General features: G+C 52.2%; 14 protein-coding genes across 14 annotated transcripts; 7 read left to right on the top strand and 7 right to left on the bottom strand.

Annotated features, from left to right (window-relative positions):
- Positions 1-759: 759 nt before the first annotated feature.
- IAQ61_004164 (uncharacterized protein) lies at positions 760-1,051 on the bottom strand (the record flags this gene model as incomplete). Its single annotated transcript, XM_003838775.2, has 2 exons — positions 760-853; positions 909-1,051. 2 exons carry the CDS (start codon positions 1,049-1,051, stop codon positions 760-762), a joined length of 237 nt encoding a protein of 78 aa, XP_003838823.2.
- A 199-nt stretch (positions 1,052-1,250) lies between these two features.
- IAQ61_004165 (uncharacterized protein) lies at positions 1,251-1,541 on the bottom strand (the record flags this gene model as incomplete). Its single annotated transcript, XM_066096230.1, has 1 exon — positions 1,251-1,541. One exon carries the CDS (start codon positions 1,539-1,541, stop codon positions 1,251-1,253), a length of 291 nt encoding a protein of 96 aa, XP_065953548.1.
- A 257-nt stretch (positions 1,542-1,798) lies between these two features.
- Positions 1,799-2,110, bottom strand: IAQ61_004166 (uncharacterized protein; the record flags this gene model as incomplete). The annotated part of the gene is made up of 1 exon (XM_066096231.1): positions 1,799-2,110. The coding sequence occupies one exon, from the start codon at positions 2,108-2,110 to the stop codon at positions 1,799-1,801; it is 312 nt and encodes a 103-aa protein (XP_065953549.1).
- A 1,146-nt stretch (positions 2,111-3,256) lies between these two features.
- On the bottom strand, positions 3,257-4,577 carry IAQ61_004167 (uncharacterized protein; the record flags this gene model as incomplete). The annotated part of the gene is made up of 2 exons (XM_003838776.2): positions 3,257-4,492; positions 4,542-4,577. 2 exons carry the CDS (start codon positions 4,575-4,577, stop codon positions 3,257-3,259), a joined length of 1,272 nt encoding a protein of 423 aa, XP_003838824.2.
- Positions 4,578-4,681: 104 nt separating this feature from the next.
- Positions 4,682-5,065, bottom strand: IAQ61_004168 (uncharacterized protein; the record flags this gene model as incomplete). The annotated part of the gene is made up of 2 exons (XM_066096232.1): positions 4,682-4,712; positions 4,857-5,065. 2 exons carry the CDS (start codon positions 5,063-5,065, stop codon positions 4,682-4,684), a joined length of 240 nt encoding a protein of 79 aa, XP_065953550.1.
- Positions 5,066-5,512: 447 nt separating this feature from the next.
- FCA1 (Cytosine deaminase) lies at positions 5,513-6,078 on the top strand (the record flags this gene model as incomplete). The annotated part of the gene is made up of 2 exons (XM_003838777.1): positions 5,513-5,674; positions 5,782-6,078. The coding sequence occupies 2 exons, from the start codon at positions 5,513-5,515 to the stop codon at positions 6,076-6,078; spliced, it is 459 nt and encodes a 152-aa protein (XP_003838825.1).
- A 26-nt stretch (positions 6,079-6,104) lies between these two features.
- Positions 6,105-7,408, bottom strand: IAQ61_004170 (uncharacterized protein; the record flags this gene model as incomplete). The annotated part of the gene is made up of 5 exons (XM_003838778.2): positions 6,105-6,178; positions 6,232-6,622; positions 6,673-7,208; positions 7,260-7,301; positions 7,354-7,408. 5 exons carry the CDS (start codon positions 7,406-7,408, stop codon positions 6,105-6,107), a joined length of 1,098 nt encoding a protein of 365 aa, XP_003838826.2.
- Positions 7,409-7,875: 467 nt separating this feature from the next.
- IAQ61_004171 (uncharacterized protein) lies at positions 7,876-10,872 on the top strand (the record flags this gene model as incomplete). The annotated part of the gene is made up of 5 exons (XM_003838779.2): positions 7,876-8,022; positions 8,066-8,164; positions 8,215-9,052; positions 9,099-10,748; positions 10,802-10,872. The coding sequence occupies 5 exons, from the start codon at positions 7,876-7,878 to the stop codon at positions 10,870-10,872; spliced, it is 2,805 nt and encodes a 934-aa protein (XP_003838827.2).
- A 238-nt stretch (positions 10,873-11,110) lies between these two features.
- On the bottom strand, positions 11,111-11,518 carry IAQ61_004172 (uncharacterized protein; the record flags this gene model as incomplete). Its single annotated transcript, XM_066096233.1, has 1 exon — positions 11,111-11,518. The coding sequence occupies one exon, from the start codon at positions 11,516-11,518 to the stop codon at positions 11,111-11,113; it is 408 nt and encodes a 135-aa protein (XP_065953551.1).
- IAQ61_004173 (uncharacterized protein) lies at positions 11,481-12,146 on the top strand (the record flags this gene model as incomplete). Its single annotated transcript, XM_066096234.1, has 1 exon — positions 11,481-12,146. The coding sequence occupies one exon, from the start codon at positions 11,481-11,483 to the stop codon at positions 12,144-12,146; it is 666 nt and encodes a 221-aa protein (XP_065953552.1).
- Positions 12,147-13,168: 1,022 nt separating this feature from the next.
- IAQ61_004174 (uncharacterized protein) lies at positions 13,169-14,771 on the top strand (the record flags this gene model as incomplete). Its single annotated transcript, XM_003838780.1, has 4 exons — positions 13,169-13,435; positions 13,507-13,618; positions 13,771-14,248; positions 14,306-14,771. The coding sequence occupies 4 exons, from the start codon at positions 13,169-13,171 to the stop codon at positions 14,769-14,771; spliced, it is 1,323 nt and encodes a 440-aa protein (XP_003838828.1).
- Positions 14,772-15,363: 592 nt separating this feature from the next.
- Positions 15,364-17,214, top strand: IAQ61_004175 (uncharacterized protein; the record flags this gene model as incomplete). The annotated part of the gene is made up of 5 exons (XM_066096235.1): positions 15,364-15,522; positions 15,592-15,604; positions 15,660-16,501; positions 16,552-17,037; positions 17,092-17,214. The coding sequence occupies 5 exons, from the start codon at positions 15,364-15,366 to the stop codon at positions 17,212-17,214; spliced, it is 1,623 nt and encodes a 540-aa protein (XP_065953553.1).
- Positions 17,215-18,447: 1,233 nt separating this feature from the next.
- Positions 18,448-19,243, top strand: IAQ61_004176 (uncharacterized protein; the record flags this gene model as incomplete). The annotated part of the gene is made up of 2 exons (XM_066096236.1): positions 18,448-18,555; positions 18,641-19,243. The coding sequence occupies 2 exons, from the start codon at positions 18,448-18,450 to the stop codon at positions 19,241-19,243; spliced, it is 711 nt and encodes a 236-aa protein (XP_065953554.1).
- Positions 19,244-19,387: 144 nt separating this feature from the next.
- On the top strand, positions 19,388-26,049 carry IAQ61_004177 (uncharacterized protein; the record flags this gene model as incomplete). Its single annotated transcript, XM_003838782.2, has 3 exons — positions 19,388-24,454; positions 24,523-25,100; positions 25,839-26,049. The coding sequence occupies 3 exons, from the start codon at positions 19,388-19,390 to the stop codon at positions 26,047-26,049; spliced, it is 5,856 nt and encodes a 1,951-aa protein (XP_003838830.2).
- Between the last annotated feature and the right edge of the window lie 117 nt (positions 26,050-26,166).

Raw genomic sequence — 26,166 nt, forward strand, 5'->3', positions numbered from 1 at the left:
GTGCGTGTGTGTGTGTGTGTGGATGTGGGATGGGAGGAAAGACGGGATCCAGAGATATATATCCATCCATCACGTCAACACGACCACCAATAACCAAATCCACACCCCCATGGACATACAAGCTTGACCACAAACCCTCCACTCCCTCCACTCCCTCCACCCCCACGAACCAGGAAACAAGGAAACAAGGAAAACCCAAGCCAAGAAAAAGAAGAAGAAGAAAAATACCAGACACAGACACGGCCAGTCCAAAATCCCACGCTTTACCAGCCCAGGACCGAAGTTTCTGGCCCGTGGTCTGGTGAGAGAGCATGGCAAGATGCGATGACACGCTAGACACACCGCTATTACAAGGGGCGTCTCAGGCTGGCTAGGCCGAATATCACAGTGGGACATGGAAACAAGTCGTCATGTCGTGGGAATCAAAGCATCTCACCGGGGAAAAAACAACGCCCCGAACACGAAGACGAAAGACACAGCGTGGCAATGAGGCAAGGATGAATGTATAGGGGCGTCGGGTCAGATGATGTGGGAAGTGTGTCCTGGTCTTGATGGTTGGGGCAATGGCGTGTGCTGGGGAGTGTGATGCATAGTGCAAGACGTTTTAAAAAAACCCCCAGGGAAAAAAAATTAAGGGTAGATGGGAAAGATGTCCGATTGGATTGTCACAATCAGCTCCCTTTGAATGAATTCCCACACAACTTCTCATTGTCATACATCCACCACTCCTCCTCCAACCCCAACGCATCCCCAGGCAGTCTACTTCCCCCCCGGCGCCGTATACCTCGCCCCACCCTGCCCGTCATTATAATACGTCGACCCATTGGGATTAGAGTAATAGTACAAGCCATTACTGTCCTGTGTCAGAAGCTCGAGTCCGAAACACGGCGTGGGGATGTGGAACTGACGTGTTGGAGTAGTGGAAGCTATTGGGGTTTGAGGCGGTCGAGCCGTAGTCGCGGGAGCAGTAGTGGTTGCCTTGGTTGTTGGTGCCGGAGCTTGTGGTTGTGTAGCTGGGGTTGCTGGAGTTGTTGTTGTTGTTGCTTGGCATTTTGGGTGGTGGTTTGAGACAAGTGGGAGTGTGGTGGGCTGGGGTTGCTTGGTGGGTTTGTGGGTGTTGTGGAGGAGGTTGAAAGGTGGGAGGTGTACTGGCGGTGTAGATATCATTTCCTTGCCAAGCCGGCGGCTGTTTGGTGGCTCTAAACTGGAAGGGGCTATTGAGCAACCAACAAGCACGACCGGGCGTGCAGTTACAGTCTGTATTTGGATAGGTGCATATTGCCGTGCAAGTTGAGGGTGGAAATTGTAGGTCGGGGTGGAAGATCGCGTGTCCAAACGAGTACAGGACCGTTCACACTGACCTCGCCACTCTCGCGAAGCAGCCTCCAATACGTCTTACTGCGGTTGTGGCCCATCCAGAGCAAAGCAAAGACCAGCCCAATTTGCAAGAGGATGATGCCCGCGACAATGGCAGGTATCCAGGTGACGGGCCCATCGCCAGTAGTATGACACGTTTCGGCAGTAGAGTGAAGCAGTGACATGGTCGACTCAGCGTTTAGTCTATGGCGGACCGATGGCGGTACTTCTTTCGGGCGTGCAAAGTCAAGGCTTTGGAGCGTACTTGAGGTGGGAGTCTTGCATTAGAGGCAAAGCCGGTACCACGCATGCAGCGACAAACGCGCGTGCGTTGGAACAAAGGCAAACGGCGATGCCAACCACGAACATGTCAATACAGCTACACATTACTCTTTCAACGACTTCCCGATCCAGCTAGCGATATTGTCGAGTCTTCCATCCCTCACGACCTGCGATAGGCTCTACCCAACTCCTCGTAAAACCCCGTCTCTCTCCTCGTCTTATTCCTCTCCCGCCTCTTCGTTTCCTCAGCTCGCTTGCGCTCTCTTGCTCTGCGTCGCACATCGGCGAAAGATTCAAGTTCGAATCCCTCAGGCTTGGGCCTAGCCTTTTCCGCGCGTCGACGCTTTGCATTGTCGGCAAGCTCGCGCAGCAGGGGGAAGATTCCCAGGAGATGGCAGAGGGCCCAGGTGCTGAGGAGGAAAGAGAGGGACAGTCCGATGATTGCTAGGACGTAGAAACTGGAGTTGACCATGTTGGAGGAGTGGATGTGTGAGGGATTGAATCTGGTCTTTGGCCGTTTCTTCTCTCTTCCGAATTGTCGACGATAGAAGTCCTCAAGTCCTACTTCCGACGAAAAGTAGGGGTTAAGCCCAACTGCACACGGACGACAGATTCTCGCTTCGCCGATGACGTCATCAAACATTCCCCCCGCCGACCCTCTCAAGTACTTCCCAATCCCAGCAAGAGCCAACGAGTCGTGTTGTTGTCCCGTCCAAAAGACGCATGTGCACTCTAAAGAGAGAGAGAGAGAGAGAGAGAGAGAGAAATGAGGCTTAGACACAAAGTCTGGGAGAGCCCGCAACGCGGGGGGGTTCAATGGTTTACGGCCGTAGTGGGATCTCCCATTCCCCCCTAGCGGCCCGCGCCCCCCACACATGGATTCAGCGAACATCGGATCTGCCCTGCGTTCGTACACAGTACTTTGCCCAAAATCACCAGAGTATTTAGACCCAACAGCACAGGAAAACATCATGGCCCAGCGTCTCAAACAGACAATGATCTGAATCAAACTCAAGTCACACACATGTACCTAGCATGACACAAGAACCCATCCAAATATCAAGTTTCAAAACAACATGCATGACATTTCTCCCTCTCTCCACACAGCTAAGCTAGTCACGAGCAAAAGGAAAAATAAGTAGAATGAAAAAAAAAAGGAACAAACAAACCCCCACCAGTTTGTCCGTTTGGGATGATAAGATCCACTACCGTACCTTCCCATCTATATAGCTCTCTCGTAAACGCCTTACGGGACCGGCAAAAATAAAAGAGAATTGCAGATATAGGGATGATGCCATTCGGAAGAAAGAACAAGGGGGGAATCCGACATTTGCCTGGTCTAAAAGCAATGGGACGCGCGCACATAGAAGAGAACAAGAGCATTCCCCCCCCCCTACGCTCTCCCCAAGGCCGACCCGCCGCAGACGCCTCGCTTCGTAGGTGAAGAGGCTTCAAAAGTGACGAAGACGCTCACAAGACATCTCCTTCTCCCATGCAAAACCCATTCTTCATCGACTCCACCATTATGCTCAACTCCTCATATGCTCCTAATGCTCTCGTGTGCAGCGTCGTTTCGTGCTCGTAAATCATGCCATCCTTGCACCTCTCCTTCGTCCATTTACTGAGACGCGCACTGGACACGCTCGCCGCCAGCGTGCATGTCGTCCTCGTCATCCTCCTCGGCCATTCCGCGAGAGCGCTGTGACTCCCGAGTGGGGTCAACAGTCTCAAGTGTGAAATCTTCCGTCATCGCATCTGGCGGAGGCAGAGAATCGGGGACCTTGCGGGGCGGCAAAACAGACTCGAGTGCACGGATCTGCTCAAGCGACAACGGGCCGCCATCAGGGCTCTCCAGCCTTTCGGGGAACTTGACGTCAAATTGGATGTAGAGGTTGCCAAAGTCGTGGTGCCTGAAGGATGGCATACCTTGGCCGCGGATGACCTTGACTTCACCGGGACTGATGCACTCGCCCGGGATGATGTCGACAGTCAACCACCGCTCGTCGAGGTGCTCAATGTGGATTTGACCGCCAGCAAGCGCAGTCAGTAGATCAATCTCGGCGTGGTAGAAGAGGTCGTCGTCCTTGCGTTGGAAGCGGGGGTGAGGCTTCTGCTCGATCTCGAACACAACATCACCAGGCTCGACACCGGGTAGTTGATCACCTTCGCCACGGAATTCTATCTTGTGGCCGCTCCTGACACCGCGGTCCACATGGACGTGGAGCACCTTGCGCTCGATAATGGTCTTCTTACCGTTGCATTGCTTGCATCGGTCTTTGTCGCGGATAATCTCGCCCTCTCCTTGACAGTCAGGGCAAACAGTCTGGAAGCGCTGAATCATGGGGCCCATTTGCCTCATCATGTGCTTCATGCCGCGACCGTCACAGCCGGCACACTTCTTGACAGCACCCTCCTTACCACCAATACCGTGGCACTTGGGGCAGATGACAGACTTTTGTAGCGCGAGCTTGGAAATCTTGCCGCGGTAGACATCCTCGAGGGAGACCTTGTGGACGTGCGAGATGGTGCGCGCCTTTTTAGGACCCTGTTCACGTCCTCCGCCCATGCCACCGCCAAACATGCTGCCAAAGGGGCCACCACCGCCGCCAAAGAACTGCGCGAACAGATCTTCTGCAGCCATGCCGCCACCGCCGCCACCCTGCTCGAGACCCTCTTCACCATATTGGTCGTAAAGTTGTCGCTTCTGAGAGTCGGAGAGAACTTCGTAGGCGTGGGAGAGGTCCTTGAACTTGTCCGAAGCTTCGGGGTTGTGTGCGTTCTTATCAGGATGCCATTTCAGCGCTCCCTTTTTGTATGCCGACTTGAGTTGTGCTTCTGTTGCGTCCGGCGACACCTGTGGCTGTTAGTAAGACGATCCAAGGCAGGTTTGCAGCAGTACATACCCCGAGGATGTCGTAGAACTTTGTGTCTTTCACCATGGTCGCGGCGCTGTGCTTTGTGCGTTGATGATGGGGGCCAGGGGCGGGCGGGGTCGCAAAACTGGTTTGCGGGTCGAGTAAGAAGCAAGGCGTGCGTCAAGTGTTTAAGTGAGAGTCACTGGAGGACTGAAGAGGCTGAAAGAGTTGAATTGTCAGCGGACAAGGCCCGTACCAAAGCGGCTGCCTTCACCCAAACAAAGTCAGCCGTATCGAAAAGGCTGCCTTCAGGGTGATTCCTACGGCGTTGGAAATGCTGGAATTCTCACACAATGCGCTTACCTAATATTCCTTGGGTGAGAAAAGGACACTTGAGACTCGGTGAGTTTACACAGGTGGCTTGAAGCAGCAGTATTAATTTTGTAGTCTTGTGCTGAAAGGTAGTAAAAGGCGAACGCTTGTTGGTTTAAAAGTAGTAAACCAGGATGTTGCAAATGCACCGGCAGCGCCGAGCAAAAGAGAAAGTTCCAAACGTTTCGATGCCCTTCCATGGTGCCCCCCAACAGCCTGAGCCGCGTCGGATCAACAACTCCGCCGGTGCAAGCACTCGAGACTGAAACACCATGTCGAATTGCTAAAAAAAAAAACCCCCCCAAAAGACATGTCAGATGCCAATACAATAATTGACCGAGTCAAGGCGGCTTTCTTTACCTGTGATCCATCATCAATGCACGCTTCACTTCACTTCACATGCACTGCCGGATACAACAACCTTGAGGAAGACGCTATGACCGGCGACCATGGACCAATCGGGTAAGGGGAGATCGCAAGACCCTTATCTCGCCGCCGAAGGCGATTAGCGATGGATAGACTCTACAACTAGAGAGCATGTAAAGTCCCTGCGCAATTGCTTGTATCTTTTGTAAGAGTGACGGACTACTTTTTCATGCACAGCAAACAAACTCTTCTCTTACTTCAACAACGCTTACCGCTACATCATGTCTTCGGCGGACATTGGCTTCCAGGCAGCCTTGGAGGAGGCGCGCACAGGCAGCAGTGAGGGCGGGCTGCCTATTGGGGCCTGCCTTGTGTCTGCCCAAGGCAAGATTCTTGGCAGGGGACACAACATGAGAATACAGAGGGGCAGTGCCACGCTTCACGTAGGTACCAACAACATAGATGCCCATGAATTGACCTTGTCATCTCCCGTGCATTGCTCACACAACCGAGACGCATTCTGACTCGAACCATGTATATACTACTCTAGGCGGAGATTTCAGCCTTGGAACGTGCGGGCCGACTTCCAGCATCTGCCTACCAAGATGCAACCATGTACACCACACTTAGTCCCTGCGACATGTGCACCGGAGCCTGCATCCTCTACAAGGTCAAGAGAGTGGTCATTGGTGAGAACCAGACGTTTGTAGGCGGAGAAGACCATCTCAAGAGCAAAGGAATCGAAGTCGTGGTGCTGCAGGATCCAGAGTGTCAGAATCTGATGGCTGATTTCATCAAAGAGAAGCCACAGGATTGGAACGAAGATATCGGCGAGCAAGACCATTAGAGCTTCTTTGGCTGCTATCAATCCTTTTACGAGCTTGTCAATCTATGGATCTCTTGGAAGTAGAACTTGAGATCATCCGGCTTGACGAAAGGGGTGATGCCTCGCAGCTGTTAGCTTCCTCTGGACATCAAAATGGGCTCAGCTTTGTCTTACCATGACCGAGATTTGCAATCCAGCCTTGCTTGCCGCCATCGAATCCTGCAACCATCTCCTCCACCACTCTCGTGATGGCTTCCTGGGTGCCGTACAGAACACCAGGATCCGCATTGCCTTGCAAGACCTTACCCTTTGCTCGAGCCAATTTGTAAGCTTCAGCCGGATCATGTAGCCAATCCAGACCAATCGTGTTGTAGTTGGACTCGAACAGATCAGGCAGCGCATACCATGCTCCTTTGGCGAAAACAGTCATGGGTACAGGCTCGAGACCTTTCGACTTGAGGCGTGCGGGGAGATTGTCGGCGATGTAGTTCAGGTATGGGAGAGCAAAGCTCTTGAAAGACGTGGGAGAGAGCTCGCCAGCCCAGGAATCAAAGACTTGGATCATCTTGCCATAGTTAGTCCGAGTTGAGTAGCTGCATGAACGTCCTCGCTCACCTGTGCTCCAGCCTGTACCTGCAGGGCAAGATACTCGACGCAGAGCTCGGCAATCTTCTGCAGCAATGCCTTACTCTCCTCGGGATACTTGTAAACCCACGTCTTGGTCTGAATGAACAGTTTGCTTCCTCCGCCCTCTACCATGTAGCATAGCAAGGTCCACGGCGCACCGCAGAATCCAATGAGCGGTACTCGACCAGCGAGCTTCTGCCGTGTTAATGTAATAGCCTTGTATACATAATCCAGCGACTCTGCAACATCCACTTTCCTCTCGAGCACCTCCTTATACTGCTTGTCTTCTGGTGTCTGAAGGGGGTCGGGGAAGTGTGGGCCCTTTTTGTCTACCATGATGACCTCCATGCCCATGGCCTGTGGGATGACAAGGATATCGGAGAAGATGATGGCTGCATCGATAAGGCCCTCGTATCGCTCGATGGGTTGGAGGGTGAGCGTTGAGGCGATTTCGGGACTACGGCAGCATTCAAAAAAGTCGTTCTTTCCCTTGGCCTCGTGGTATTCGGGCAGGTAGCGTCCAGCTAAAGAGCGTTATTGTGATAGAGAGCATAGATAATAGCTCGAGAGCCTACCCTGTCGCATTACCCATATGGGCGGCCGTTCAACCTTTTCACCTAACCGTTGTCAGCCGGGCGTTGCATGTATGACGATGAGTGATCATCGTACCCCTCGCTGTACGCAGGATCAAATCATTTTTCAGAGGCTCGAAATGGGGCGCCATCTCTGCTGTACTAATCAGAGCACTGTCGAAGAAGTAGGGAAGTTAGGCTTGTGCTTGCGTTGGCCTGCTCGGAATACGTCAATGGGACAAATTCCGAACTACCCCGCGAGCCAGCCGACTACTATCCTGCCCTCGCTAAACCACTTTGAGACACGCGTACCTTACATGCCCGTAGGCTATTATCGTGCCTTTCTCGCTACAATTCACAAACTTGTATCTGATCAGGTCCAAGGTCCAACAGAATGTTCCTCAGATGTGCGCAGTACATAACGCATCACGGCCGTCCACACAGTCAAAGTGTCGTCCTATGCAGGCTGACGCGTCGTCTGTATACAACAGCGCCACGCTCTCTTTCACAATGGACGCGACCAAGCGCGAAACCACGTGCACAGCACCTTGGCTCATCATGCTACCAAGCGTATCAGCGACGAGGCGCGAAGAAAAAGGTTACTGTAGCCCTCGATGACATGCCTCAGGGTGCCTTCACGGGTAATGCACTACCACCACAAGAAGATGTGGAGCCAGAGTATCCTCCCTTGCTGCAGCAAGTGCGCAACAACATGGTCAAGTTCAGCCATTGTGTTGTACTCACACGAGTTGGCGGCTTCTACGAGGTACATCAACAAATCAAGTTACCTACTCTGCTGATGACGAAAGCTATACTTTGACCACGCAGACGAGTTTGCCCCGCTTCTGAATCTCAAGAAGACCAAGAGGAAGGCTCTCAGGGGCAGCAAGAAGCCACCAGTCTCCATGGTGTGTAGTAATGATGCCATCTGCTTACCATGGATCACTGAACATCTTAGGCTGGCTTCCCTGCTTACCAACTAGACCGCTACCTGAAAATACTTGTCCAGGACCAAAGTAAACATGTCGCCATCAGTGATGAGTTTCTCAACGATGCGCCTACGAAAGCACGAGGCGAGCCTCAATATACCAGACGTGTGACTCGTATCGTCACGCCTGGTACACTCATTGACGAGCACTTCATGGACCCTTGGGAGAATAACTATCTTCTTAGCATCCATGTAAACCCCGACGTTCTCGAGAAGGACAAGGCCGTGAAGAATAGTCCTGGGAGTCCCAGTGTATCCTCTGTTCTTAACTTGCCCCGAACGGAAGTTGGGCTTGCGTGGATCGACTTATCCAGCGGCGATTTCTTGACGCAGAGTACTGATATTGCCTCCTTACCCTCAGCCGTGGCTCGTATCAAGCCTAGAGAAATCGTATTAGACAGCATCTTCGAGGAGCGGGACTACTCTCGCATTGTATCCATACTCCAGGAAGACGGTCATGTGATTACGTTTCAAGAGCCTTCCGAGACACCCTCTACCGTGAAAGACTGGGCACCTATGTTGGAAGACTTGGTCCAAGATTTCGACACCACGGATTTCGCTCCGAGTGAAGTCGCAGCCGGCGGCTCTCTCTTACACTATGTCAATCACCAACTTCTTGGCTCAAGGACCCGTTTACGGGCCCCAGTAAGACATCATGCAGGAGAACACATGCACATCGACAAAAACAGCTTGCGAGCTCTGGAGATTCGCAACACTATTCGAGATGGTACCTACGAAGGGAGCTTGCTTCACTCTCTGAAAATGACAGTGACTAAGAGCGGGACCAGGCTACTCACGGAGCGCTTGTGTGAGTGACTTGATACTCTTTGGAAATCTGTACTAATTCGCCGCAGCGGCACCCTCCATGTCATTATCCACAATCAATGACAGGCTCGATTTAGTCGAAGAAATGATCCAGTATCCACAACTACGGCAGGATGTCGTCACCCTGCTCGAGCAAACATTTGATTCTCTTCGTTTAGTGACAAAATTCGCATACGGTCGCGGCGATGCAGATGATCTGATGGAACTTTCGAAGACCATTCTCACGACATCCCACATCTGTAACATCTTACGCGAACATGCAGCGTTGAGGGCGGCCATTCCCGAAAATCCTGCAGTAAATGCATCCGAGGCCCAAAGGCGAACCTGTATCCAATCTATGGCACGGAGAATTGATGTGACACAGTCGCTCGAGCTTGCTAAACGCATTCAAAATGCTATTGATGAGGAAGGACTATCCGAGTATCATCGCATCGAGGATGAAGAAGCAAGCGAAATGTCAAATTTAGCCCAAGATGTCCTAGGACGCGAAGCTGGGGAAGAGGACCTTAAGGACATGCCGAAACGAATTCAGCCAAAGCCGCATATGATTGTTGGAAGCTTCAAGAGTGCGACTGATGGAAGAGAGGATGTGCACATCATGAAAAGAAACGCGAGTCCTACCCTAGAACGCCTGCATAGTACATTAGAGTCTATGAACGAAACAAAGCAAAAGCTAGAGAGCGATCTTCGACAAAGTCTGGGAACTGACAGCCTGGTCTTGAAGTGGACGCCGAATCTTGCGCATATTGCGCATGTAAAGGGCAAGGATGCGTCTCGTGTTACGGCCAACTACCCAAAGAGCTTGAGCAGTAGCAAATCTACGCGGTCATTCCAAATACCAGAATGGACTCAACTAGGAGCGCAGATGGATGAGACAAGATATCGCATTCGAAGTGAGGAACAGCGCGTGCTAGGAGAGCTGCGCCAGGATGTCATTCGATGTCTTGTGACCCTGCGCCGGAACGCTGCTGTTCTCGACGAACTCGACGTGGCATGTGCCTTTGCACTGCTGGCGATGGAAAAGTCCCTTGTTCGACCGATTTTAACCTCTGAGCCTAAGCATAACATTGTAGGTGGTCGTCATTCCGTTGTGGAGAATGGACTAGTTGAACAAGGACGCAAGTTTGCACCTAACGATTGTCAACTCGACGACAAGGAGCGCATATGGCTCATCACAGGACCAAATATGGCTGGAAAAAGCACGTATCTCCGGCAAAATGCGCTGATTTCTATTCTGGCACAAACAGGATCATTTGTGCCCGCTGAGTATGCAGAGATCGGACTGGTAGACAAGATATTCAGTCGTGTTGGTTCAGCAGATAACCTATACCAAGACCAGTCTACATTCATGGTCGAAATGCTGGAGACTGCCCAGATCCTCAAGGAAGCGACCCCCCGCTCCTTCGTGATTATGGACGAGGTAGGACGGGGAACGACACCTGAAGACGGCATCGCTGTGAGCTACGCCTGCCTCCATCATCTCTACCATGTGAATCAATGCCGGACACTGTTCGCAACGCACTTCCATGCACTCGCCGACATGACAAATGATTTTGAACAACTAGGATGCTATTGTAACGATGTTCTTGAAGAGCCAGACGGGAAATTTTCGTATGTGCATCGGTTGCGAAGGGGCGTCAATCGGGAAAGTCATGCCCTGAAGGTTGCGAGAGTTGCCGGTAAGTATGACCATGTTCTATGTGCCTTATTTAGCAAGGCTAAAGTGAACTAGGCCTTCCCGAACAAGCGATTGCTACTGCTGCGACTGTTCTCAAGCGGCTCAAACCTTCTGTTTCACCGTAGCGACAGCCGTCACAAAGCGGTCGTGGCAGGCGAGTTGTGGTATGGGAAAATAGCTCAGGCTACGCTGCTAGTTGACACGATTACTTCAACAACATTGCTAACATTCCGCGAACTCACGTCTCGCCCACGTTTTATAGCATACAGCATTACGAAACATCATAGCATATCCAGTCTCCAGACGGAACACAACACTTCTACTACTCGTTCTCCTGCCCCATCCCCCCGACATTAATTTAACTTAACGCGGACCGGACCTCTCAGGCACAGGTTTTACTTTCGTTGACAAAAAGAAACAATCGGATTTGTTCAGCTTCTGGGTTACCCAAACTGGAACATCGTGCCCGAGTTGGGAATTGACCAAGCCATTGCGAAGGATCAGGAGATCGCCGACTTCGTACTGAAGGAATAAGGCGAAGTTGGAAGGGTTTGCAGCGGAAGAAGAGATAGAGAGGCACGACTTTCTCAGGGCTAGGTTTTGCGAATTTGCATTACGTCGCCATCCCGTCCATTTCGAGGCCGCAGAGGAAGGAGGCGTACACGGATCGACCACCCTAGTCGAAAGACACTCTTCGTTTCCACTTTCGTTAGGGCACTTTGTGCAAAGTCTCATGGAACTTTCCTGGATTCTCGTCACCGGGAAGGCCATTATTCGAAAGCTCTTCACACCCTTGAGAATTGCGGAAAAAACGGCCTGGTTTTTCTGGGGGCTTGCGGTTTCCAACTTCGTCATTAGAAGGGTTCAGGATCAGGTCATGTCCTCCGTTTGGATTCCTTGGATCGTGGCAATCGGAAGATCTGTCTGGATCGAACTCAGGAAGCGTTCGACAACCAATGCTTGCCTAGTCTGGATCCTAGCCATAGGACAATTGCCCTTAGAAATGCTCAACATTTTCGTGGCCTTGTGCTTGTGTATACCTCGACCGCTGTATATGCTTATTAAATCAATTATCAATTCAATCCGAACAAAACGAAAGACCACCCCAGATGCATCCTCGGTTCCCTCCACCCCGAATCTAACACAAGGTCCTGTGGGCAACAATACCTTGTCCACTAGCCGTGATGATTTAACACCCGAGATGCTTCATCCTGATCCCGAGGGCCGCATGCGGGAGCAGTATATGCAAGCCTTGATTGACCAGCGCCCTACAGGAATGGACCATACCGAGGAGCCACTTCATTATGAGCCTGACTCTGGAACTGAATCTGAATTCACTTCCGCTCCGTCTTCTCCCCGTTGGGAGAACAGCATGCCAGAACAAGCACCGGCCGCCTGAAAATGATATAATCCTTGAGATGGATTGCAGCGGCGAGGATTGGATGGTCATTGGAACTGTTAACTTAACATGACGATTAAAGTCGCTATCGAAGCTGGTGGACATGGACTAACTTTACAAAGCTCACGCATGCCTGTAACATTCAAAGCATTCATCCTGTAAGACAGTCCAATTGAAGATTCGCGGATATCTGCGCAATATGCATACGCTGTGGACATACAGGATATAAGGCGCAGTCAACAAAGTTCTATCAATTGCCAATGCATACCCCGCACAACAACCCGCTTATGACCATGTGTAACTTCATCCCCAGCTCCGACCGTCTACAGGGCATCGGCATGTTGATTTGTATGTCTAGTAAAGTTTACAAATCAAAGGCTGAGTTTGACCAAGTTACGGCTGCCGTCGTTAAACTTCGACAAGGATGCGAGCCGACAGATAAACCCGACTGCCCGCCTACCGTATCCCTCTCCCGATCATAGCGGAAAGTCATGAGAATTCAATTTAGCCCCATGATCTGAAATACTCTACCTTTACAGGATTCCCTTAGTGATAGGAATGTGGCATTATGTGCGACTTGCGACCCAGGCATCCACCGCTCATCCCGAAGATCATCGCAAGCACGAGCTCCCGCAACAGGATAAGCGGGGGTGTCTGTCGTGTAATGCAAACAACTGCAGCAGCGCTCTCGAGTACTACCAATATACATACTTTCGGGTTGTTGCACACGTTGGGCATAGTTGCCTGACTACCAGGTTGGGAATATTCGTCCGTCGAAAGATCCGGCTTTACCCCACAGTTGATTGATATGCTTCGGTATCGGATATGGGTGTACGCCCCAATTGCCGCTTGTGCCCGGAGCTTGACACACTGCCCTATATCCATTTATCTTTCTCCATTTCGGTTTTTGCAAATCCAACAGATTTTCGCACTACTTGTACACTCACGTATCTTTATTGTATTCGTTTTCTTTTTCTTGCCAAAGCAAGGTTGCCGTAAAGTTTCACGCTGCGCTACTAACCATGGGCGGCGCTGCAGTTACCCCTCCTTCTACCAACAAACCCCCTTCAGTTACTGTCACCACCATTCATGAGGATGGCACTATCAGCTACCCTGCTCCCCAAGTCATTTCCTCCAACCTTACCCTCCAAGCACCGCTCTCACGGCGTGGGCGAGGACCAGGGCTAGTACTTGTCTTGGATCATTATGCGCAGATACAGCCGAATGAAAAATACTTGGATCCTCCGCCGTTGAAGAAGTGGGCTGAGGAGGGATTCGCCATTGTCCAGGTATGTCTCAATACGGATTTCTGAGGTGATGTGTATTTGATAATGGAAGTGGGTGCGCTGACGCAGGCTAGCTTCTGGTGCCGGGCAAGGTTGAAGATGGAGGTGAATTCCCGCTGCAGAAGGCGCTGGATGTATTGAAAGGGTGCGAGGGATGTGAATTTGAGAAGGGGGTTGGATTGATCTGTAGGCACTTCTTCTCGCTGTTACATTGGCTTAAGTGTTGCGACTTTGCGTGCTGGGAATGCATTTACACGCTCGGGAAAAGGCGATGTGTAAAAGAAGCAAAAGAGGTGGAATGAAGAATGAAGGACACCGTCGCTGACCAGAGCAAACAGCCTATGTATCCCGTACTCCATATTACGTCGAAGAAGCCGCCAGCCAAAGCCCAGACATCAAAGCGCTCATCTCCTACGGCGGAAGAAACTTCATCACATATAGCCCCGCAATGACCTCTCTCCCTCCACAGCTAATCCACGCCGCGGGAGCAGAAGTTCCCCGCCGTCAGTCTGTTTCCACAGTGCCAGATTCTGCGGCGCCCGCGCCCCAGGGCGTAGTTAAGACGTACCGATACGAAGACGCAAAGCGCGACACGAACTGGGTGCTACCGAGTGACGAAAACTACCACGGGCGTAGCGCACATATTGCGCACTCGAGAAGCCTGGAGTTCTTGAAGCCCTTGCTCAATGGACCGTATTTTGATCTCGAGGCCGTATGGGAAGAGCACTTGCATTATGAATTTGATGGGAGAAGTGTACCAAAAACTATGGCGACCATGGTGGACCAACCATACGTGAATCATATTCCTACTTTGACGTATGTTTGCCCGCTTACTTTCTACTACAAGGTTCTCCCCAAACTGACCAACCGCAGTGGCGGCGTCGGCCAAAAAAAGCTGACAGCCTTCTACACCCACCACTTCATCTTCTCAAACCCCCCAGACACCGTTCTAACCATGGTCTCCCGCACCCTCGGCACCTCGCGCGTGATTGATGAAATGATATATTCCTTCACCCACACGTCCGAAGTCCCCTGGCTGCTACCAGGCATCCCGCCCTCGGGTCTGAAAATCGAATTGCCATTCACCTCCATCGTTGAGATGCGGGGAGACCGCCTGTGCCACGAGCATATCAGCTGGGACCAGGCTACTGCGCTGAAGCAGTTGGGGTTGCTGCCAGAGTGGGTGACGTGGCCATATCCGGTGGAGGGGGTTGAGGCAGGGAAGAAGGTCGAGATTAAGTTGCCGGTGTATGGGACGGAGACGGTTAGGAAGTTGATTGATGAGGGGTGTATTGAGAGCAATGAATTGATGGAGAATAAATGGAGGGTTGTTGGATGATTTGTGAATGGGGGAAGGGGGATTTTTGGACAGTGGAGACTCGAAATGTTGAACTGGTTTGGGGATTGGGAAGATTACATAGGGAAGAATGAAGGGAGACTCCAAAGTGAAAACGTGTCTGACGTGTTGTTGCTCTATAATCACGTCCTTGTTTCAAAACCCCATGTCCCGGAATTACCTCTTTCGAGATCATACCAGATGAGCTAGACATGCTCATTCAATAAGGTGAAACCTCTGAGAAGTGAAAGAATGTACGCTGTGACAGGCCTTCTTGGCTAGCTTCCAACCACTTTACTTTGGACTCTGAACATCTAAGATTAGGCATGTTGTTCTGACAGCCATCGATGGGACTCTTCGACTGGTTTTGAAAGCGTGATTGTGACGTTCGCGTGGCCATTCATGTTCCTGCTCCATGACGTTGTACCGGTACCTGCCGGGGGGAGGGAGAACGGGGTCCTCGGGGCTGACTAAGCTCTGAACTACAGCCGTGGTGGGAGGTGCCGCTCTCAACCCTCGCCGCCTATCCGGCAGTCGGAAAGCTGACTTGCCCAATGCCTGGACTTGCACCTGTAGACAACACGCTTCTTCCAGCATGGCCGAGGTGCAAGGCGATGCTGCCCCCGGGGCGCGTGTCCTCAGCGCGTCGGAGCAGAAGCAGGCGGCCGAGATGATCCAGCGCAACTATCGTGGCTACAGAGAGCGACGACAGCTGCAGGGCATGGGCTTGGATGCCAGTGCACGCTGGGCAGAGGTATGAATGAGGCTCTGTGAATGTCTTCATATAGGTAGGAGGTCATCACCTGACACGGATATAATATAGGCTCTACGCGACGGTTAGCACACCCACACCCGTATTCACGTTACTGTGCGCCATGCTAAACCCTGAAGCCAAATGGCACAACACGACACTCCCGAAGTCACGCTCAGAACAACTGTTAGCACGCGGGGAAGCCAGCAGTCCCGAAGAAAGAAAACGAGCCAATTCGATTGCAGCACGCCAAACATGGAAACGAGTGGGCGAAATAGCAAGACGGGCAGGCGCTGACGACCCTCACAACGAGTCAGAATCAGACCAAGAGCATGGGCCTGAAGACTGGACAGAGCAGCGAAGGAAGTCGGGGGAAAGACGGGCTCAGCGAGAGAAGTCTGCTAAGATGATGGACCTGCAATACTTCCTGGAAATGGTAGACCACAAGCACCGTTATGGCAGCAATCTACGCGCATACCATGACGAATGGAAGAGGTCAGAAACACGGGAAAACTTCTTCCATTGGCTGGACAAGGGCGAAGGGCGGAACTTTGAGCACCCCACCGTGTCGAGAGAAAGGCTGGACAAGGAGCGCGTCCGCTATCTCTCACGAGAAGAGCGACTGAACTACCTTGTTACGATTGACAAGGAAGGCCGATTATGTTGGGCGAAGAATGGCGAACGCATCAGCAGTACCACGGATTACAAGGATAGCGTAAATGGTATAGTACCCGTTGATGACCCCACGCCCGCATTCGGACCCAACGGGAATATGCTGGGTGGGCAAAGCAAGACGATCAAGAGAACTTCCATGTCCTCCCGGTCAAGCTCATCGGGTGACGAAAGCCATGTGGAGGCAGAGCATTACGTCAATGAGGATCTGGACAAAGCCAAAGGTCTGGCCAAGATCAAGCATGTATCAGCAGCCACCATTCTCAATCATCTGCTGCGGGGCTCGGTGAAGCCAAACTCATGGATCTTTGTACGTCACATGGTTAATTGAATATCTTCGCAAAGCTAATGCTGCGACAGGTCGCTGATACCTCGTTTCGGCTTTACATTGGTATCAAACAGTCGGGCGCCTTTCAACATAGTTCGTTCCTGCACGGGGCGCGCATATCAGCTGCGGGCTTGATCAAGATCAAGGATGGTCAACTTCGCCAACTGTCTCCGCTCTCGGGCCATTATCGCCCGCCGTCCAAGAACTTCCGCGCATTTGTGCACTCTCTCAATGAAAACGGGGTCGACATGTCGCGTGTATCCATCTCCCGCTCCTACGCGGTCCTCGTCGGTCTCGAAGCCTACGTCAAGACGCGGCGAAAGTTCAAACACGGCATCGGCCACGCCAAAGAAATGGAAACCAAGGTCGTGCACCCCGAAGAACACGAGCGCAAAGTTGAAGAGCAAAAAGACAAAAGCGAAAGTGCACAGCGCGAGCGCCAGATCCTCGCCCAAGAAGCAGAGAGACGGGAAGCCGAGAAGAAGGAACGGAGCCTCTCTCGTCGGATATGGAGAAAAGTCAGCCGCAGTGGCACAATTGACAAGGAGAGGGACGGACTGACGCCAAAGCAGCTTGAGGACGCCAAGGAGCAGAAGAGGAAGAAGGTGTTGAGTAAGCCAGGCGAGGATGTGGAATCGTCCATACCACCCGAGGGGACGCGGGATGAGATGGATCCAAAGGATCAGCCTACGTGAGCGCCAGTGAATCGGTTCCTGCATGACCCCATTCGCCATTATTACAGTGTGACATTTGTGTTATTTTAGTCATTTTGCATCTTTCTGCATTTGCATTTGCATACCCGTTGAACAATGAGGGGACATTACTAAATACGCTCCACTTCAGAATTCAGCATCATGTATCAAAAAACTACCCTCTCTACCTATAATGTTATGACTACCATTTCATGATTTCAGGCAAAACACAGCGATCAAGCCAGATCACCAGCCCGCTCATTAACTAGTATCATTACCGGTACGCCACCATCGCGGCCAACAAGAACGACAAACAGAGAGAGAGAAATAGCGATCCCGCTTGTTCGCGACTCGCCTAAAGTTTACTTTGACGGAACATTTGGACTAGTTTTTTTCTGTTTCCCTTGCCAGGAACCGAGGGAAAGCAGGTTTTGGGGGGAGAAGGGGCATTCTGGAACCGAGGAGGGTTGATGGTGCCCTGTTTTCTCCACTTTATTACGGGGGGTGTTTCGTCTCGGGTTTCCCCACTTGGATTTATATTTACATCATTTTGTTTTGTGTTGTCATGGTTAGGTAGATATGTACTGTACTCTGGAGCAACGTATGTGTGTGTCTTTGGAGAGTTGTTCGAAGTCTAGGTTTTGTTTTTATGGGGTGGGATGGGATAGGACGTTGATGTACGCAGGGGTCAATGAATGGGAAATGAGATGGTGACGGTGACCATGCGAAAGTCAAAATGGAGAATCGGACGGTACGTGATACAGCAGCCTTTTCGGCTCGAGTGAAAGAAGTGTAGTGTGAGGGTGTTCAAGAACGGGCTGGCTAGCGTTGTGCAAAGTTGCAGACTTGCTGTATCAGACACGCGCTCGTGGCTTCGATCCTTCTACTTTAATCTGCTGCGGAACTACGGTAGCCTAGTAGCCCGCGCGTTGATCGATTCGAAACGGTGGCCAGCAGCTGTCGCTTCGGACGTGGTGTTGGTCTGGCCGTGGCGTTGTGGTTACGAAGTACTTGACAATACCGCAGTCGAGGTTATAGAGTACGGCACCCCTGGGACCCGTTGACGAAGCCTTGCTGTTCCTGGGCTGATCTCCACGATAGAAGCCCCGCTATCGTTCCCAGGCTGCCGATGTGAACCTTTCTTGTGAGATGCAAAGAGGGTGGAAGCGAGAGACTTATTTACGCCACCCGAGTCCAAGTGGCACAGCGGCAGGGGTTGAGGAAAAGCCCTTGGACATGGGCACATCCCAGCACGCCTACGTCATGTCCGTCTTCTTGGACATGGCAAATCTGTTGCTGCAACCTGATTCTTGGACAACACGGCACAGCCTGCTCCAGCATCCTGTATTACACACCCTTTTGATAGGAAGGGCATCATGGCCGTCTCAGGGTTGCCCGCCTCGATTGCCACCGACTGTGGAGATGGCAGCCACAATGTCGTCAATCGGGCCTGGATGGCTCGCCTGCATCTGCTTCACCACCTCTGCAGCCTGTTCCACTGAAGAGGGTATTTTCAGTTGCGAAATGCGGGCTGTCATCTCCTCCTGAGTTGGACTGGATTGCCTGGCAGCCGGCCGTCTCTCTTGATTCCAGACGCAGTGGCAGTTCATGGCATGGCTCCCAGCAAGAGCTAACAGGCGACCAGTTCATGTCCTTCACCACGCATGCTGTCAGCACCACCGTTCCGATGGTATTTTCCAAAGGGTTTCAGCTCCACCGTCCCCTAGCCATGCATCCTACACCTCCCAAGTTGGCAGCCGCCCGCTCTCCGCGGCCATCGACGATGCCACTCACAGCAAGCCCAGCCATAGTTCATCTACCCCTGCTGTACCTTCGCCTGCTTGTCTTACTCTTGCGTTGTGGAGCCAACCCACCAAGATTGGACACCTCGCCCCGCTCCAGATTGGAGCAAGTGACGCAATGCTCCTCTGGTTCATCGTACTCTGTCACACACAGTCTACATCACGACGCCAAAGCAGGTTTATGCTGTCCATACAAGCAAGCAACACTGAGGCGTGAGCTCCCCCTGTAGTATGCCTATCCAGCCTTAGAATCGACGTCATTCGTGCCAAACTGAACATTGCTTCCCGTCTCATCTCATAAATGCCTGCTGTTTCGCATGCTACAAACTCGATTCAATTTTCTCTACAAAGGCGACCCATTCGTCAATTGATACATGCCCGTCTACTCAGCTAACTCATACGTCTATTACTCGTTTCCCCCGACACCTAATAGGAAATCCCCCCGTTCGACACGTTCACATTCCATCTCAAGTAACGTGTCAGCCCCCAGTCCAAGTAACTCACGACAACCTCACGATAAATCAAACGACACGCCCAATATGCCTTCCCCAGCTGCAGGAAAGAGTGAAGCCCCCCGCACTCCAACTAAGCTCGGAAGAAAGCCACAATCAGTTGCATCAAAGCTCAACAAGCCTCAATCAAAGTCACAGGAGACCCTTGTCAACGACCCATCCGAGGTTGGAGAGAACACTAAGCAGCAAGGTGAGGAGAAGCTGCAGGACACGAAGAAGCAGGCGCAAGACACTGCAGAAGACACCCAGAAGAAGGCAGAAGATACCACGGAAGACGCCAAGTCCACAGCACAAGATGCTGCTGAGGACACCAAGAAAGGCGCAGAAGACACCACAGAGGAAACCACCGGCAAAGTATCACAAGCTGGTGACGAGCTCGAACAAACCGAGCCCAAGCCCATCAGCGAGGACGAGGACGCCGATGCTGAGGGCGACGATGCCACAGTAAAAGCCGGTGACGACGCTGAAGATACAGCGGAAGACACCGCCGATGACACTGCCGATGATGCAACAGAAACCGCCAGCAAGGCTGCTGACACCGGCAAGCAGGCTGGTGGAGGTGCACTGAGCGGCGCTCGTGGGCTCGCCGGCCGAGCCTCGAATCTAGCCGGCAAGGCTTCGCAGGATCCCAAGGGAGCCGTAAAGGAGGCTGGCAACGATGTAAAGGAGGGTGCTGAAGATACCGCCGAGTCTGTTGAGGACACTGCTGAGGATGCAACCGAGGGTGCTCAGGAGACGGCCAAGTCTGCAAAGGACACCGCTGAGGATGCTACTGGTGGTGTCAAAGATAAGGCTGGTGATGTGGCGCCCGAAGCGGAAGATGTAGCTTCTGATGTCGATGACACTGTCGAAGACGAAGATGCTACCGAAGGTGCTCAAGGCAAGACTAAGGACGCTCAGGATAAGGTAAAAGGTACCACCAAGGGTGCCAAAGATCAAGTCGATGACACCGCCGAGGATGTTGAAGAAGAGTCCGAGGATGCCGCTGAGGACATCCAAGACAAATCACAAGATGCCACTGGAGATGTCCAAGACAAGGCACAGGATGCCACCCAGGGCGCCAAAGACCAGGTAGAAGACGCCGCCGACGATGCAGACGAGAAGGTTGGAGAAGCCAAAGACTCTGCCGATGATGTCAAGGAATCGACTGAAGATGCCGTCGAAGATGCTACCCCCGATCTCAGCGTCTTGAAGGGCCTCGAAGTTGATGAGGAGGGCCAAATCAAGGACAAGGATGGCAACACCATTGGACGTCTCGTCGAAGGTGACGCCGAAGACCTTGCTGGATACCCCATTGGCGACGACGGCGAGATTCTCGATGACGATGGCGATCTCGTTGGCCGCTGCGAACTCATGCCCGAGTTCGCAGCGAAGCAGCTCCAGAAGGATGATGAGGATAGTCCTCAACTGCCTGACATTGATATTCTCAAGGGACTTACTGCCGATCGCTCTGGTCAAATTATCAACGAGGATGGCGACTTTGTTGGTCATCTTGTTGATGGAGATCCATCAGAGGTTCAGGGTAAGGAGTTCAACGAGGATGGAGAGATTGTTGATGATGACGGCAACGTCATTGCTCGTGCTGAACTTGACCCGGAAGTTGCCGACCTCCCCACCTATCAACAAGATGATGATGAGGGCGAGGGCGACGCCACCAAAGACATTGCTGACAAAGCCGCCGACGCCAAAGACAGTGTCGAGGAGACCGCAGAAGGCGCCAAGGATGGTGTTGAGGAAAAGGCAGAAGAAGTTGAGGAGGAGCTACCTGGTGTCGAAGCCCTCGAGGGCATGGAGATCAACACTGAAGGTGAAATCCTAAACGATGATGGAGAGGTCGTCGGCAACATTGCAGATGGCGATCTCGAAAATATCGAAGACGTCAAGGGTCTCACCGTCAACGACAAGGGTGAGGTCGTCGACTCTGAAGGCAAGGTTCTGGGCAAGGTAGAACTTGCTGAGGGCGCTGCCGACAAGCTCAAGGAGTCTGCTGCCGGTGCTCTTGACACCAGGATCCTTGACGGTCTCAAGGTTAACAAGAAGGGTAAGGTTCTTGATGCCGAAGGCGAGGAAATCGGTGAACTCAAGGACGGCGAGCTCAAGGACTGCGCTGGCAAGATCCTCAATGACAAGGGCGAGGTCCTTGACAAAGAAGGAAACGTCATTGGCAAAGTTGATGTTGTTGCCGGAGAAGCTGCTTTCGAAGCGATCAAGGAGCTCAAGGACCGTCTTGGTGAGACTGAGGAGAACGCTGAAGAGGTTGAGGAGGAGGTTGAGGGCGAGGTGGAAGATGCTGAGCCCAAGACCAAGGAAGTCACTCCCGACATTGACGAACTTGAAGGCTTCAAAGTCAACAAGAAAGGTCAAGTTCTCAATGAAGATGGCGAGCCCATTGGCGAACTCATTGAGGGAGAGGCCAAAGACTGCGCCGGAAAGAAGATTAATGAAAATGGCGAGGTAGTTGACAAAGATGGCAAGGTCCTTGGTAAAGTCAAGGCTCTCCCGCAAACCATCGAGGTCGACGAGGAGGAGGAGCAAGAAGTAGAGCCAGAGTATGAAGAGGTTGAGGTCACTCCTGAGATCGACGAGCTTGAGGGCTTGAAGGTCAACAAGAAGGGCCAAGTCCTTGATGAGGAAGGTGAACCTACCGGCGAGCTTGTCGAGGGCGAGGCCTCTGAGTGTGCTGGTAAGAAGATCAACGAGAATGGAGAAGTTGTCGACAAGAACGGCAAGGTCATCGGAAAGGTCAAGACACTTCCCAAGATTGTTGAGCAGAAGGTCGGCGAAGCTGAAGAGGCCGCTGAGAATGCTGAAGAGGCCAAGGAGGACGCCGAAGACGCCGCCGAAGACGCCCAGGATGCCGCCGAGGATGGCGAACAGGAACTTGACGAAGATGGCCGCCCACCTGTTTCAATCCTTGAGGGACTTACCGTCAACAAATCTGGAAAGCTCATCAACGCCAACGGAGACATTGTTGGTGAGCTCACCGAGGGTGACGCTAAGAAGCTTTCCAAGGCGAAGACGACATGTGATGCTGAAGGCCAATTCTGGGACAACAAGGGTCACGTCATCGGCCGTGCCCAGACAGTACCCCAGGAAGACGTAGAAGAGGAATCGCCATTTGCTGGCCTTGAAGGCTTGCTTGTCGTCAAGGATGGCTTCGTCGAGGACGAGAACAACAATCGTGTCGGAAAGATTGTTGAGGGTGACGCCAAGAAGCTCGTCGGACGCGCTGTCGATGAGGACGGCGATATTCTCGACAAGAAGGGCTCAGTTGTTGGCCATGCTGAGCGCTACGAGGAGCCTGAGGAGGAGGTCGAGGAGCCTCAAGAGGAGGATCCATTGGACCTCTCCAGTCTTGCTGGTAGGACTGTCAACAAGCAGGGCAATGTCATTGGCGACGAGGGCGTACCAATCGGTCGTCTCGTTCAGGGTAATCCCAAGGAGCTTGCTGGCAAGAAGATCGACAAGGAAGGCCAGATCTGGAACGACCAGGGTGAAGTTGTTGGTCGCTGCGAGCTCATCCCCTTTGACCAGCGTGAAGCCAAGGCTGAGGGACCATTTGCAGGTCTCAATGGCCTCCGTGTCATCCAAGGTGGCAAGGTCGCTGATGACGATGGGAATGTTGTTGGTGAGATTGTTGAAGGAAATGCCAAGCGTCTGGTTGGCATGGCTGTTGATGAGGATGGTGACATTCTCGACAAATATGGCAACGTCAAGGGCCACGCCGAGCCAGTTGAAGAAGAGGAAGAAATTCAGGAGGAGGCTCCAGATCTATCCATCCTGGACGGACTCACGCTGAACAAGCAAGGTTTCCTGGTTGACAGTAATGGTAACCAAGTTGGTAAGCTCGTCGAAGGCAACGTCAAGGATCTTGCTGGTCGTAAGTCGGATGGCGAAGGCCAGATCCACGGTGACACTGGCAAGGTCGTTGGCCGTTGCGAGCTTATTCCCGACAACGAGCGTGTTACCAAAGAAGAAGGTCCATTTGGCGGATACGAAGGTCTTCGTGTAGTCAAGGATGGATTTGTTGAAGACAACGATGGCAACCGCGTTGGTAAGATCACCGAAGGTGACGCAAAGAAGCTTGTCGGCCATGCTGTTGATGAAGATGGCGACATTCTTGACAAGAACGGTAACGTCAAGGGTCACGCTGAGCCATGGGAGGAAGAGGAGCAACAGGAGGTTGATCTGAGCGCGCTTGCTGGCTGTACTGTCAATAAGGCTGGCAATGTCGTCGACTCTAGCGGTACTGTCCTTGGACGTGTCGCTGAGGGCGATGCTGCCACCCTCGTAGGCAAGAAGGTCGACGGCAAGGGACAGATCTGGGACAATGAGGGCAATGTTATCGGCAAAGCTGAGCTCGTCCATGGCTATGCTGGTGGTCCTGAGGGGCCGTTTGCTGGTTTCGACTCTGCTACCGTTGCTAAGGATGGCACGGTCCAAACTCCTGATGGTTCCATCATCGGTCGCATCACTGAAGGCGACGTCAAGAAGCTCGTCGGCCACAAGGTCGATGAGGACGGCGACATCAACGACAAGAATGGTAATGTCATCGGTAAGGCTGAGCGCTGGGAGCCAGAAGAGAAAGAGCGCCGCGTCAACCCCATGTCTGGCATGCGCGTCAACAAGGAGGGTGAAGTGCGCGATCAGAATGGCGACATTATCGGTCGTCTCACGGCTGGTGATCTCGGTCACTGCTCTGGTCTTGAGATTGATGACAACGGCTACGTCGTCGACAATGACGGCAACAAGGTTGGAGAAGTCACTCTTCTTGAGAACATTCAAGAAGAGGAAGAAGAAGAAATCCCCGAAGATGAGACCGAAGAGGAGAAGCAGAAGCGCGAGGACCGCGATCTTGCAAACAAGATGTCCGCAATCTGCCAGCAGACTCTCGAACGCGTTCAGCCTGTCATGAAACAGATCACAGAGGTACGCTGCCGATTCCCATTCATCACTCCTTAGCATTGTAGAAACCGGTCCGCTAACAATCTCCACAGTACATCGAACAAGCTGACCGCACTCCCCGCGACGAACTCGACGAAGAAGAGCTCGTCAACAACGTCAAGCCCCTCATCGAAGAAGGTTCCCGCATCCTCAACGAATGCAACGGCTCCCTCCGCGGCCTCGACCCCGACGGCCGCATCGCCGCACAAGCCAAAGGCCGCCAACAAACCGGTGAAGCTTCACCCGAAGAATACAAACTCGCCGACAACCTCAAAGAACTCACCACCAGCGTCGTCACCACCATCGACAACGCCAAGAAGAAGATCGCGGACATGCCTCACGCAAAGAAGAAGCTCAACCCGCTCTGGAGTCTGCTGACCGAGCCGCTGTTCCAGATTATCGCAGCCGTGGGCCTGTTGCTTACGGGTGTGTTGAATCTCGTGGGCAGACTGCTGAATGGCCTGGGTTTGGGCGGGTTGGTGAATGGCTTGCTGGGTGGTCTGGGAATTAATAAGTTGCTGGGCGGCTTGGGGCTGGGCAGTGTACAGGATATGCTGAATGGAGGCAAGGACAAGAAGAAGAAGAGTGGAGCTAGTAATATCCCGCTTGTCGGCGGATTATTGGGGAAGAAGTAAGAGAAGAGAAGGTGGACTGAAAAGGGGTTATGTTGAATGGGGAAAACGAGGAGGATAATGTTTATTGGTTTGTTTTTTCTCTAACATGGCATTGAATTTGCACTCGCAGAGCATGGGGATCATGGATATCACGGATACCGCGGCACTTCTTTTACCCTTGTTTATTTCTCGTCTACGGCATAAAACTACGACATTACGCACACACACGCCTGGGGTCACCACGGTACATCGAAAGCGATTCGGACTGGAAGATCGGGGGGTCTGAAAGCCCCGAACGTTTCCGACTTACCCATCTACGCCCCCCGGCCATTACCGTTGCGTCCACGAGCACGAAAAAACAAGAAGACTAAGGAGAGCGGTGGTATACTGCTGATATCTTTCTCCTCCAAAAAACTCGATTTACGTTTCTTTTTCTGTTTTAGCGATTTACTGTTTTCCTTTTCCCTTTCTCCTTTCTTCAAGGCAAGTTTTTTTGGAAGCTAGGGAAAGCGAGGGCGCATCATTTTGTATGATTGGACATGTATCACGCGCGGATCTGAAAGGAACATGAGATGCGGTAGTAGCTACACCGTTTCTCGGCTTTTCCTCGATTCGTATGCGTCTATGGCTTGGACAGCCGGGTTTTCCTTTGTTTGGGTTTCTCCAAGTTTGGGCTTGTTTTGATTGGGGTGTGTATGATAGGAGTCGTAGTGATAGTCTTAGTAATGGTTATGAGGTAATCATCAGTTTCGGAGCCAATTTGACGTGCTCGAGAAGAGGTTGGGGGATATGCTGTTTTGGGCCATAGCTCCATTGAGCGTAGAAGATTACCTTTTGAGGATGATGTTCGAGGTGTTTCTCGCTACCATGAAGCAGGTCGAAGAGCACTTGTGCTCAAGCCGTGACTTCCATCATACACTTGAGCTAATCCAGGATTTGGACACAGGTGGCACTGGACTGGGCTAGCGTTGGCGTCGTGTTTCTGGTCTAGTTTGCATGTCTTGGATGGGGGAGGGGGTGTGGGTTGGGAAAGGCAAAGGAACGGCAGGTGTGGAAGGGTTGGAATTGGCGGAGTTGGGAATG

The sequence above is a fragment of the Plenodomus lingam genome, assembly GCF_022343315.1.
Source record: "Plenodomus lingam strain CAN1 chromosome Unknown contig_19, whole genome shotgun sequence".
In the NCBI taxonomy this organism is placed as follows: Eukaryota; Fungi; Ascomycota; class Dothideomycetes; order Pleosporales; family Leptosphaeriaceae; genus Plenodomus; species Plenodomus lingam.